At 38.5% G+C, this 13,554-nt stretch overlaps 1 protein-coding gene across 9 annotated transcripts in view; it reads right to left on the reverse strand.

Annotated features, from left to right (window-relative positions):
• Positions 1 to 13,554, reverse strand: part of ASH1L (ASH1 like histone lysine methyltransferase) — a 205,285-nt gene that overhangs the window by 12,645 nt on the left and 179,086 nt on the right. For all 9 annotated transcript variants that reach the window (XM_067728086.1, XM_067728081.1, XM_067728085.1 and 6 more), the window contains 5 exons: positions 8,451 to 8,559; positions 7,857 to 8,021; positions 7,600 to 7,694; positions 5,235 to 5,392; positions 1,621 to 1,773 (listed from right to left, as the gene is read on the reverse strand). In XM_067728086.1, the coding sequence (XP_067584187.1) occupies positions 1,621 to 1,773; positions 5,235 to 5,392; positions 7,600 to 7,694; positions 7,857 to 8,021; positions 8,451 to 8,559 (680 nt within the window). The remainder of the gene's footprint in view (positions 1 to 1,620; positions 1,774 to 5,234; positions 5,393 to 7,599; positions 7,695 to 7,856; positions 8,022 to 8,450; positions 8,560 to 13,554) is intronic.

Consider the following 13,554-nt stretch of genomic DNA (forward strand, 5'->3'; position numbering starts at 1 on the left):
TCTCATCCAAAAAATGTTTTCTAGTTCTCATTAATTGCCCATAGTTAATATTACTCTGTTGGTTTGGATTCAATTAAATTTAAGATAATGAATAATTCAGTACTCTAAATATTTTCTGGAATCCATCTTCTTGTAACAGTTGCTCTGTATTATGAAAATAGAATTCATGGTGTGGGGCTGCTTCTCATTTGCTATCTTACTTTGTAACAACTCACTACACAGAGAGAAAAAAGCCTATTGTTTCATGCCCAGAATGCAGTGACATATAGATACATCTACTGCAGTTTCACAGTAGATCCGATGGGGCTGGTTGAGAATACAGAGTGTGATCTTTAGGGAATGTAAAGGGAGTAGGTGCCACAAAACTTTACATATTAGGACAGGCTGGTCTCCCCTTTCTTCTTTCCATGCTTAGGTTAACAAAATGGCAAAAAACCACTAAAACATGATGATAAATAGTAGAGAAAGAAAACCAAATTCCTCAGAATTTAGGGAAAGGAAGGAAGCAAAAGCTGACGGCTGATTATAACAACAACAAAAAAGACTCACAGATATGGAGAACAAATTAGTGGTTACCAGTAGGGAGAGGGAACTGGGGAGGGGCAAGATAGGGGTGGCAGATTAAGAGGTATAAACTATTATGTATAAAATAAGCAACAAGGATATACTACTGTACAACACAAGGATATAGTCAATATTCTGTAATAACTATAAAAATTGTGATGACAAAAATTTATAACTTAAAAATTGCGATGACAAAAATTTATAACTTAAAAATTGCGAATCACTATACTGTATACCTGTAAAATATAATATTGCAAATTAACTATACCTCAATTATAAAAAAAATAAAATAGACAAAAAAGCTGATGGCAAAAGCTGCAATTCTTTGTTAAAATCTCTCATTTTAAATATCTACAAATTTCCTGGTCACAAAAACTCACGTACATTACCAAACTACCCATCTAAAATTAAAAATTCTCTCCTTCTCCACCCTCACCCCCAATACAAATCCAAGAGATGTGTCTTAGAAGAGGAAAGGAGTGGGGTAAATATGTTTGCATGAAAATGCTTTGAAAGTAATTTTTTGCAACTTCATATCCTTTTCCTTAATGTAGAAGTTAGGGCCTGTGAACCTTCCAAAACATATGCAAAATTATGTACATAATATTTTTCTGGGGTAAGAGTCCACAACTTTATTCTCAAAGATATCTGTCAATCAAAAAAGGTTAAGAACCACTGATGTCATACATTCATAATACTTTTTCCTTAAATTGCTAATTCATTGCCTCATTCAGGAAAATTATATCCAAGACAAAGACCTACTTCTTTCTATCCTACACCTAAAAAATGTGATTTCTAAATATAGTACTTAACTATGATAAAATTCCAATAAATACAAAAGATTAACCTAAAGATCCAGGGATTTAGAGACAACAATCCCTGAAGACTGTAATCAGTCCTATAATTCTATACTCTGACAAAGGAAGAACTAAGTAAACCACCTAAATTCCTAGCCCTAAACTGTCATGCGTTCTTGGTCTTGGATATCTCAGGTGAGGTAAGTGATATAATTTTTTAAAAAGCTACGAAGAAGGAATTTGGGGTAAATATGGTCACCTTTATAAGAGATTATGCCATCACAGATCTCTTTGAAGATCTGGGCTAGGCGGGCTGCCCGAGCTACTTCAATGTTTTCCTCTGCTGCTGCCAACCGCCTTGTTCGAACAGATCGAGCAGTCTGCAGGGCGGAGAACTGGGTCATGAAGACGTCTGGAAGGATAAAGTGAAAATTAGTTTCAGGAAAAGAGCTCTTTCTCTTCTGTGATGGATTCCTGTGATTTTCGCAATTTTCCTTGAAGTGACTAAGTAGATTAGTGGTTATGGAGTTGTTTCTCTCCTCCTTAAAGAAAAATCAGAAAACACTGCAGTTTACCAGAGAAGACAAATCCTGCAATTTAAAGGGACTTACTAATGGCCAAATGCTATAGAGTAGTTGCAAGTCTGGGTTTCAAAATGAGTCTGTCTGTTTTTGAATTCTGGTCTCACTGCTTACTAGCTGTCTGATTTTGGGAAAGTTACTTAAACTTTGTGTCTCAGCTTCTCAACGGTAAAATGGGAAGAGTGGTAGTACAGGCATACCTTGGAGATATTGCAGGTTTGGTTCCAGAACACTGCAATACTGCGAATATTGCAAGAAAGGGAGTCACACGGAGCTCTTGGTTTCCCAGCACATGTGAAAGATATATTTACACTATACTGTAGTCTATTAAGTGTGCAATAACATATGTCTAAAAAAACAATGTACATACCTTAATTAAAAAATACTTTATTGCCAAAAAGTGCTAACCGTCATCTGAGTCTTCAGCGAGTTGTAATCTTTTTGCTGATAGAGGGCCTTGCCTCGACGTTGATGGCTGCTGACTGATCAGGGTGGTGGTTGCTGAAGGCTGGGGTGGGCTGAGGCAGTTTCTCAAGACAAGGCAGCAGTGCAGTTTGCTGCATCTTTGACTCTTCCTTTCATGAATGATTTCTCTGCAGCATGCAGTACTCTTTTTCTCTCATGCAATGCTCTTTGATAGCATTTTACCCACAGAACTTCTTTCAAAATTGGAGTCAATCCTCTCAAACTCTGTCACTGCCTTAGCAACTAAGTTTATGTAATATTCTAAATCTTTTGTTGCCATTTCAACAAAATCTTCACAGTGTCTTCACCAGGAGTAGATTCCATCTCAAGAAGCCACTTTCTTTGCTCATCCATACGAAGCAACTCCTCATCCGTGAAAATTTTACCACGAGAGTGCAGGAGTTCAGTCTCACCTTCAGGCTCCCATTTCTAGTTCTCTTGCTATTTCCACCACATCTGCAGTTACTTCCTACACTGAAGTCTTGAACCCCTCAAAGTCACCCATGTGGGCTGGAAACGACTTCCAAACTCCTGTTCATGTTGATATTTTGACCTCCTCCCGTGAACCACAAATGTTCTTAATGGCATCTAGAATCTTTTCCAGAAGGTTTTCAATTTCCTTTGCCCAGATCCATCAGAGGAATCATTATCTGTGGCAGCTGTAGCCTTATGAAATGTATTTCTTAAATAACAAGACTTGAATGTGGAAATTACTCCTTGATCCATGGGCTGCAGAGTGGATGTTATGCTAGCAGGCATGAAAACAACATTAATCTCGTTGTACATCTCCATCAGAGCTCTTGGATGACCAGGTGCATTGTCAATGAACAGTAATGTTTTGAAAGGAATCTTTTTTCCTGAGCAGTAGGTCTCAACAGTGGGCTTTGTCAACAGATGTGCTGTCGTCCAGGCTTTGTTGTTCCATTTGAAAGAGCAGAGGCAGAGTAGATTTAGCATAATTCGAAAGGACCCTAGGATTTTTGGAATGGTAAATGAGCACTGGCTTCAACTTAAAGTCACTGGCTGCATTAGCCTCTAACAAGAGAGAGTCAGCCTGTCCTTTGAACCTTTGAGCCAGGCACTGACTTCTCTCTACATATGAAGTCCTAGATAGCATCTACATTGAAAATCTGTTGTTTAGTGTAGCCACCTTCATTAATGATCTTAGCTAGATCTTCTGGATAACTTGCTGTAGCTTGTACATCAGCACTCGCTGCTTCGCCTTGTACTTCGATGTTAAACCTCATGAAGCAACCTCTGCTAGCTTCAAATTTTTCTTCTGCAACTTCTTCACATCTCTCAGCCTTCATAGAACTGAAGAGAGTTAGGGCCTTGCTCTGGATTAGACTTTGGCTTATGGGAATGTTGTGGCTGGTTTGACCTTCTATCCAGACCACTCAGACTTTCTCCATGTCAGCAATAGGGCTGTTTTACTTTCTTATCATTTGTGTGTTCACTGGAGTAGCACTCTTAATTTCCTTCAAGAACTTTTCCTTTTCATTCTCAGCTTGGCTAACTGTTTGGTGCAAGAGGTCTAACTTTCGGCCTGTCTTGGCTTAAGGCGTTGCCTTCCTCACTAAGCTTAATCATTTCTAGCTTTTGATTTAAAGTGAGAGATGTGCGACTCTTCCTTTCACTTCAACTCTTAGAGGCCACTGTAGGGTTATTAGTTGGCCTAATTTCAATATTGCTGTGTCTCAGGGGATAGGGTGGCCTGAGGAAAGGGAGAGAGATGGGGCGTTGGGTGGGGGGGTGGGAGACGGGGGGGGGCAGGAAATGGCTGGCTGGTAGAGCAGTCAGAGCACACACAACATTTATTAAGTTCACCGCCTTATATGGGCATGGTTTGAGGCTCCCCAAAACAATTACAAGAGTAACATCAACGATCACTGATCACAGATCACCATAACAAATATAATAATAAAGAAAAAGTTTGAAATATTGTGAGAATTACCAAAATGTGACACAGAGACAAGAAGTGAGAGGATGCCCTTGGAAAAATGGCGTGGCAGATTGCTCCAAGCAGGGATGCCACAAAACTTTCAATTTGTAGAAAACATAGTATCTGCAAAGTGCAATAAAGTGAACGCAATAAAATGAGGTATACCTGTACTTCCCTCAAGAGGTAATCTGTGTAGATCAAATGCAATAATGCTTTAATGTGTTTTAGCTCAGTGCCTGACCTATAAAAATTACTCAGGAAATAATTATTGCTATTATCAGAATATTTGAACCAATTGGAATATAAGATCAGAGAATTTATGCCAATCAAATCACTGAGAAGATATAAGATTCTGGGCAAATTTCTAAATGGATCTAGTCCTCACTCAGCATGTTGCCTCATACACCATGCAGAGTGCTTCTACTTTTTTTTTGCTGCACCCCTCGGCTTGCAGGATCTTAGTTCCCTGATTGGGGATCGAACTGGGGCCCTGGCAGTGAAAGTGCCGAGTCCTAACCACTGGACCGCCAGGGAATTCCCCTCATGTTCTTCTTTTATCCATTCCTACTTTCCCTCAAAAAGTAGAAGCCGGGAATTCCCTGGTGGAACACAGAGGACCCACTACCTATCTCATGTCTAGTAACTTTCAGGGTGTAGGTGATGTTTGGGAGGCTGGTGGAAGGGGGCTTCTTCCTGTTCCTTAGAGTCAAGGAAGTTGAAGAGCTGGGATGGATAGGTTATTGCTGACTGATACTTGTATGTTTGGATCTTAACTTTTTTGGTCCAGACTAAACAGAATCTTTGAATAGACCGTTTGAAAATAAGTAAAATAATCACTTTTGAGGCAACCTTATGGAATTAACAAGAATGCTTCTCAGTCCTTACCAGACTTAATGTTCCCGTCATCTCGGCAGATGCCATTCCAACGGGTATATAATGATGCTGAATGAATATTATCACTGGTGTGCTTTACTTCCTCCTGTTTCTGCCGAATCTTCTCCCAGTTTCGGACCAAGAACACATGATGCTTTAATACGAAGTTTCTGTAAGGAAGGAGCTCCTTTATTTATAAATTCAATAAACATTTATTAATGTTTACTCTATGTAAGCCACTGTTATGATGACATAAATGAACACTTATCAGTGAAATCAGCTATTATAAAGAGAATTACATATGGAGAAACATTATTCAGTTTTGAATCTTGATTTATTTCACATAACACAAAACATTTCTCTGTAATATTTATAAATATCTGACAAATACCACCTAAAAGCTGCAATAATTTTGGCAACTAAAGCGGGGTGACTTGAAGGCAGAGCTTTATGGAGTATTTTTACAAATTCTAAAGGAAGTTGCCAAGATGAAGTATAGGCTTAGGATCAGCTATAACAAGGAGAACTGGAGTGGCAGATAAAGGCATAGATATTTAAGATGGATATGCACTGGGCAAACCATGTTAGGTACAGTGCCACCACATAGATCTCTAAAGTTAAATGAGTTATATGTAACTTGATTAACCCTACACAATTTTGATGATTCCATAATTTGATTTTCACCCTAGCACACATATAAACAGATGTGACCTTGAATAAGTCTCAAACTATGTGCCTCAGTAAATGGAGATTAGACTAATTTTATAGTTCCTGTTTTTGGCTGCACATTGAGATCACTTGGGGAGCTTTATAAACTACTGATACCTGGGTTCCACCTCTGAAAATTCTGATGCGAGTGTTTTGGAGTGTGGCCTGGGCATCAGGAGTTTTTTGTTTGTTTGTTTTATTGCGGTACGCGGGCCTCTCACTGTTGTGGCCTCTCCCGTTGTGGAGCACAGGCTCCAGATGCGCAGGCTCAGCGGCCATGGCTCACGGGCCCAGCCGCTCCGCGGCATGTGGGATCTTCCCGGACCGGGGCACAAACCCGTGTCCCCTGCATCGGCAGGCAAACTCTCAACCACTGCGCCACCAGGGAAGCCCCATCAGGAGTTTTAAAAAGCTCCCTAAGCCACTATGGAGCCGAAGTAGAGAACCACTGGACTTCTCTGTTTTACTGAAGTTTAACATTTCTATGATTCAAAGTGAAATAGAATGAAAGGGGCTAAAATTTAGGAAAGTTGTAAATAAGGATGAACTTTCTAAGATATTGGAGTGTATAGTTAGGGAAGATGTAGGAAATGTCCCAACACAATTTGAAAAATAGGACATACATATTTACTTCTCTTCTGACATGGACAAATATTATCTCAATGTAGGGAAAAGCAAAGATGACCATTAAAGATCCTTTTTATTGCTCTGTTAATTTATCAACAAAAAAGGGATTCTTAACCTTTTCTGTGGCATTCATTCCTTTGGCAGTTTGGTGAAGCCCATGTAACCCTCCTCTGAACAATGTTAATTAAAAGTGTTTAAAATTTTAAGTAACTTCAGGGACTTCCCTGGTGGTGCAGTGGTTAAGAATCCGCCTGCCAATGCAGGGGACACGGGGTTGAGCCCTGGTCTGGGAAGATCCCACATGCTGTGGAGCAACTAAGCCTGTGTGCCACAACTACTGAGCCTGTGCTCTAGAGCCCGGGAGCCACAACTACTGAGCCTGTGTGCCACAACTACTGAAGCCCATGCGCCTAGAGCCCATGCACTGCAACAAAGAGTAGCCCCCACTCGCTGCAACCAGAGAAAGCCTGCATGCAGCAACAAAGACCCAACACAACCAAAAATAAATAAATAAATATATAAATAAATACACGAATGTTAAGTAACTTTTGTATACAGGATTAAAAGGAAACTGAATAAACTGAAATGCAGTTTTCAGAATATTAAACAAAAACCCTGAAATTGTGATATAGAGATGAATCTTAATTTTTAACACATGGAAAGATCTAGTGCTGGGTTTAACAACCATAGTAATTTTAAGATGGAAGTGAATGTAAATGATATTTTGAGATATCTGTAATACCTATAACATGATATGAAAATGTAAATATTGGTGACAAACTCATGGAAACTGCAACTACTATACACACACACACATATACACATCTTTTTCTTTTGCTTAGTCACATTTGAAGGAAATGCTAAATTTCAGTTAGAAATTAGGGAAAAAATACTTTTTCCCCCCACCCAAGTTCACCCCTGAATCCTTGTTTAAAGCCTTCCTGCGCAAAATGTCTCAACTATACAGATGTTTAATAATTTTTAAATTGTCAAGCAAGTCACATAACTTAAAAGAGTTTAGGTAAGCAAATCTCCTTTTTACCTCTCCCGATTGGACATTGGCTTCATTTGTAATTGGGGGGTCAATCTTGTTGGAGTGTTGATGTTTTCACTGGGTTCCTCAGAGAGGTGGCCTCTCTAAAAAACAGATGGACCAGATTGCAGGAAAAACAAGATAAATCATAAATCACCTCAAAGAATATTAAAACAACTCTAAAGATGGCACCCTTTGGTATTTCCCTTATTTCAATAATTGCCTCTAAGCAGCTACTTGGGGAAAACCATGAGATTATTATTCACCCTTTTCTTCAGCTTGTGCTTAGACTTCCTCTTCTCTTTTGACCGTCCAGACTTTTTATGTGTGGTCACTGGCTGGCTACTTTTGTTGCTGGTGAGTCCATTCATGCGTTGACTCTTGCCTCCAATGATTCCTCGACATTTTTCAAAGCCGCACTTACACAGTTGCTTTGAAGGGAAAGAGAATAATGCTTTTAGCCTGCAGTCTCATTTAAAAGTTCAAATAGAATGCCTGAGCATCTGGACACCCAACAATAAGTTTGAGTCAAGAAATTTTCATATAGAGGAACATAACTGGTTGAGAATAAAATAAATGGGTTTCTACTGTAGTAGAAAGGAAAGATTAAATTTTGGGAAAACTTCACCAGAAAAAATTAAGAACTGACTGGAGACAAAAGATGATTGAGCAGTCTCTTCCACACAGTTCTGAAAGAATAACTGTGACCTATGTATCCTAGATAAGTGGAGTAAAGAGTGAAAAACTGTCTTCTCCAATGTATTTCTCAGTGGCTACAAATCAGTAACATTCACTGAAGGCCCATGTTATACAGAGTACTGTGACAAAGGTCATAACTCCTTTGAATTTATCATTCTTACCTGTTTTTCAACATTGAAAGAATGAAAGTTGTAATCATAAGTGAGTTCAGTACCAGCTGGCATATCTTTAAGAGCATATAGTCCAATCCGGTATACTCCATTAACAGACCTGTAGAGAAAGGAATGAGTTAAAGGCAGAGATTCATGATACCATGCCCAAACCCCAGAAAAGTTGGTATACTGATTTCAAATTTGTCTTTGTTTCTGTGTCCAATTACTCGAGTCTCCTGGCCAATCACTCCATCTTTAATCTCTCTTTTCTTCTATCTAGCCTATACAATACTGACAGACTAACAGTCCTAAATCAGTTTTCTGGAAAACATGTTTTATGTTGTCAAAGGTCTTAACTTTTCCTGCTTGGTATTCAAAGTCCTTCTAACACATGGCTTTAGTCTACTTACTAAACAAATTAAAATTATTTTCTATGGGCTACCTATAAAAATCTTCTAGTTCCTACTAATCTCCATCTTTCTAACCTATACATGAGGGTCTCTTTTGTTCTATTTTACCTATGTTATTAATGAGCGTTCATGTACTGTTTGTTCTAGATGCTTTATATATAATAACATATCATATATATATATATTATATATATAATATATATTATATATATAATATATAATATATATTATATATTAATATAATATATAAATTATATATATAACATATAATATATATGTTATTATATATAATAACATATAATTACAGCTAACATTTATTGAGTGTTTTTAAATATTCTTTTCCATTATAGTTTATTACAGGATATTGAATATAGTCTCCTGTGCTACACAGTAGGACCTTGTTGTTTATCTATTTTATATATAGCAGTTTTTATCTGCTAATCCCCAAATCCTAATTTATCCCTCCCCCACCCCCTTTTCTCTTTGGAAACCATAAGTTTTTCTATCTCTGTGAGTCTGTTTCTGTTTTGTAAATAAGTTCATTTGTACATTTTAGATTCCACATATAAGTGATATCATATGGTATTTGTCTTTCTCTTTCTGACTTACTTCACTTAGTATGATAATCTCTAGGACCATCCATGTTGCTGCAAATGGCATTATTTCATTCTTTTTATGTCTGAGTAGTGTATATATATACACCACATATTCTTTATCCATTCATCTCTTGATGGACACTTAGGTGGCTTCCATGTCTTGGCTACTATAAATAATGCTGTTATGAACATTATGGTGCATGCATCTTTGAATTAGTGTTTTTTTCCAGATATACGCCCAGGAGTGGGATTGCCAGATCACACCTAGTTTTTTAAGGAACCTCCATACCGTTTTCCACAGTGGCTGCATCAATTTACATTCCTACCAACAGTGTAAGAGGGTTCCCCTTTCGCCACACCCTGTCCGGCATTTGTTATTGGTAGACTTTTTAATGATGGTCATTCTGACCGGTGTGAGGTGATACCTTGTTGTAGTTTTGATTTGCATTTCTCGAATAATTAGCAATATTGAGCATCTTTTCATATGCCTATTGGCCATCTGTATGTCTTCTTTGGAGAAATGTCTATTTAGGTCTTCTGCCCATTTTTTGATTGGGTTGTTTGTTTTTTTGTTACTGAGTTGTATGAGCTGTGTATATATTTTGGAAACGAAGCCCTTGTTGGTTGCATCATTTGCAAATATTTTCTCCCAACCTGTAGTTCGTCTTTTCATTTTGTTTATTGCTTCCTTTGTTGTGCAAAAGCTTATAAGTCTGATTAGGTCCCATTTGTTTATTTTTGCTTTTATTTCTATTGCCTTGAGAGACTGACCTAAGAAAACATTGCTGCAATTTATGCAGAGGATGTTTTGCCCACATTCTCTTTGAGGAGTTTTACAGTGTCATGTCTTATATTTGTCTTTCAGAGTGCTTGTTATATTAGTTATAACTTACTTAGTCCTCCTAACAACTGTATTTAAAAAGGTAGTGTTATAACCCCCATTTTCTAAATGAAGAAGCTGATGAACAGTGAATGTAAGAAATTTGCCCAAAGTCACACAGCTAACAACTGGGGGAATCAAGTTTCAAATTAAGGCAGGCTGGCTTCAAAGTCTTAACCACTGTGCCACAATCATAACAGGTTATCTCCTTAATTCTCAGAACAACCTTATGAGATAGGTATTATAATCCCTATTTATACATGAGGTATTTGTGTATTACAGAGTTTGTTCACAGTCACATAGCAATTAAGTTGCATTAAAAATCAGGGGATTAAGGACTTCCCTGGTGGCGCAGTGGTTGAGAATCTGCCTGCCAATTCGGGGACACGGGTTCAAGCCCTGGTCCAGGAAGACTTCACATGCTGCGGAGCAACTAAGCCTGTGCGCCACAACTACTGAGCCTCTGCTCTAGAGCCCGTGAGCCACAACTACTGAAGCCCACGCACCTAGAGCCTGTGCTCCGCCACAAGAGAAGCCACTGCAATGAGAAGCCTGCACACCTCAACGAAGAGTAGCCCCCACTCACCGCAACTAGAGAAAGCCTGCGCGCAGCAACAAAGACCCAACACAGCCAAAAAAAAAAAAAAAAGGAAAAGATATATATACCCCTATGTTCATAGCAGCACTATTAACAATGGCCAAGACATGGAAACAACCTAAATGTCCACTGACAAGATGAATGGATAAAGAAGATGTGGTATATATATTCAATGGAACACTACTCAGCCATAAAAAAGAATGAAATAATGCTATTTGCAGCAACGTGGATACAACTAGAGATTATCATACTAAGTGAAGTAAGTCAGAAAGACAAATACCATATGATATCACTTATACATGGAATTTAAAATATGACACAAATGAACCTATCTAAGAAACAGAGTCAGAGACACAGAGAATAGACTGATGGTTGCCAAGGGGTAAAGGAGTGGAAGAGGGCTGGATTGGGAGTTTGGGATTAGGAGATGCAAACTGGTATATATAGAATGGATAAACAATGAGGTCCTACTGTACAGCACAGGGAACTATATTCAATACCCTGTCATAAACCATAACAAAAGACTATGAAAAAGAATGTATATATATGTATAACTGAGTCACTTTGCTGTACAGCAGTGTACAGGTAATTCAACTATCCTTCAATAAAAAATCAATAAAAAAATATTCTTCCATTTTTCCATCTAGAAAGGTGATTGTTTCAATGGTGATATTCAGGTCTAAGATTCATCTTAGATTAATCTGTGTGTGTGGACTGATGTAGGAGCCTACTGACTCAGCACCACTTATTAAAAAACCATCCTTTCCTGATTAAAAAAAAAATTTATTTATTTATTTGGCTGTGTTGGGTCTTAGTTGCAGCAGGTGGGATCTTCGTTGTGGCATGTGGGAACTTTCATTGCAGCACGCGGGCTTCTCTCTAGTTGTGGCACATGGGCTCCAGAGTGTGCGGGCTCAGTAGTTGTGGCACACTGGCTCAGTAATTGCAGCATGTGGGCTCTCTAGTTGTGGCGCATAGGCTCCCGAGTGCACGGGCTCGGCAGCTGTGGTACGTGGGCTTAGGTGCCCTTGCAGCATGCGGGATCTTAGTTCCCCGACCAGGGATTGAACCCATGTCCCCTGCATTGGAAGGCAGGTTCTTAACACTGAACCACCAGGGAAGTCCCCATCCTTTGCTCATTGATCCACAGTGAAACCTTAGTCATAAAATCAGGTGACAGTACATTTATGGGTCTTTGCCCAGACTCTCTATTCTATTCCATTTGTCTATTAATCTAGCCCAAGCAAATACGTACTGTTTTAATTAGCGTATCTTTACAGTAAGTCTTGAAATTGGTAGTTTAAGACCTTAAATTTTGTTCTTCAGGATTATCTTACCTTTTTTAGGTCTTTTGCAATTACATATGTGTTTCAGAATCAGCCAGTCAATTTCCATAAAAATTGGATTTTGATTGGATTTGAATTTTTAGATCAAGTTGGTAAGATCTGACATCTCAAAAATATTGAGATTTCTAACCCATCAATATGGCATATTTCTCCATTAATTGTCCTTTTCCCCAATAATGTTTGGTGGTTTTCAGTATAGAGGTCTACAAACTTTCATTAAATCTATTCCTAGGTGACTAATGTTTCATGAAGTGAAACAGAGGTGGTGATAGTGGACACCGTTATAGAAAGTTGTTCATATTATTCTATTTTCTTTAACTATGTTAAAACACATGTAACAAAGTTTATAATCTTAACCATTTAAAACTGTACAGTTTAATGGTATTAAGAACATCCACATTGGACTTCCCCGGTGGGCCAGTGGTCAAGATTCCGCGCTTCCATTGCAGGGGGTGTGTGTTCAATGCCAGGTCGGGAAACTAAGATCCCACATGCCACGTGTGGTATGGACAAAAAAAAAAAAAAAAAAAAAAAAGAGAGAACATCTACATTGTTGTGTAGTTATCACCACCATACAATCCCATAACTCTTTTCATCTTGTAAAACTGAAACTCTATACCTATTAAACAATAACTCCCAACCCCTCTTCCCTTCAGCCCCGTACAACCACCATTCTACTGTCTCTATGATTTTGACTACTCCTAAGTATCTCATATAAGTGGAATCATACAGTAGTATGTTTCATTTTGTGCCTGGATTATTTCACTTAGCATAATGTCCTCAAGGTTCATCCATGTTGTAGCACACTGCAAAACTTCCTTTTAAAGGGTGAATAATAATTCCATTGTATGTAAAAACCACATTTTCCTTATTCCTTCATCTATTACGGACACCTGGGTTGCCTCCATATTTTAGCTACCATGAATAATGTTAATAAAATATGGGGGTGCAGAGACTACCCTGGTAGTCCAGTGGGTAAGACTCTGCACTCCCAATGCAGGGGGTGCAGGTTCAATCACTGGTCAGGGAACTAGATCCCACATGCATGCTGCAACTAAGATCCCGCATGCTGCAACTAAATATGCCACAACGAAGATCCCACATGCTGCAACTAAGACCCGGTGTAGCCTAAATAAATGAATGAATGAATAAATAAATAAATATTTCTTTTTAAAAAAGGAGTTCCCTGGTGGTCCAGTGGTTGAGAATCTGCCTTCCAATGCAGGGGATGCAGGTTTGATCCCTGGTCAGCAGCCTAAATAAACAAACAAACAAACAAATAA

Source organism: Pseudorca crassidens, chromosome 2, assembly GCF_039906515.1.
Source record: "Pseudorca crassidens isolate mPseCra1 chromosome 2, mPseCra1.hap1, whole genome shotgun sequence".
Lineage (NCBI taxonomy): Eukaryota > Metazoa > Chordata > Mammalia > Artiodactyla > Delphinidae > Pseudorca > Pseudorca crassidens.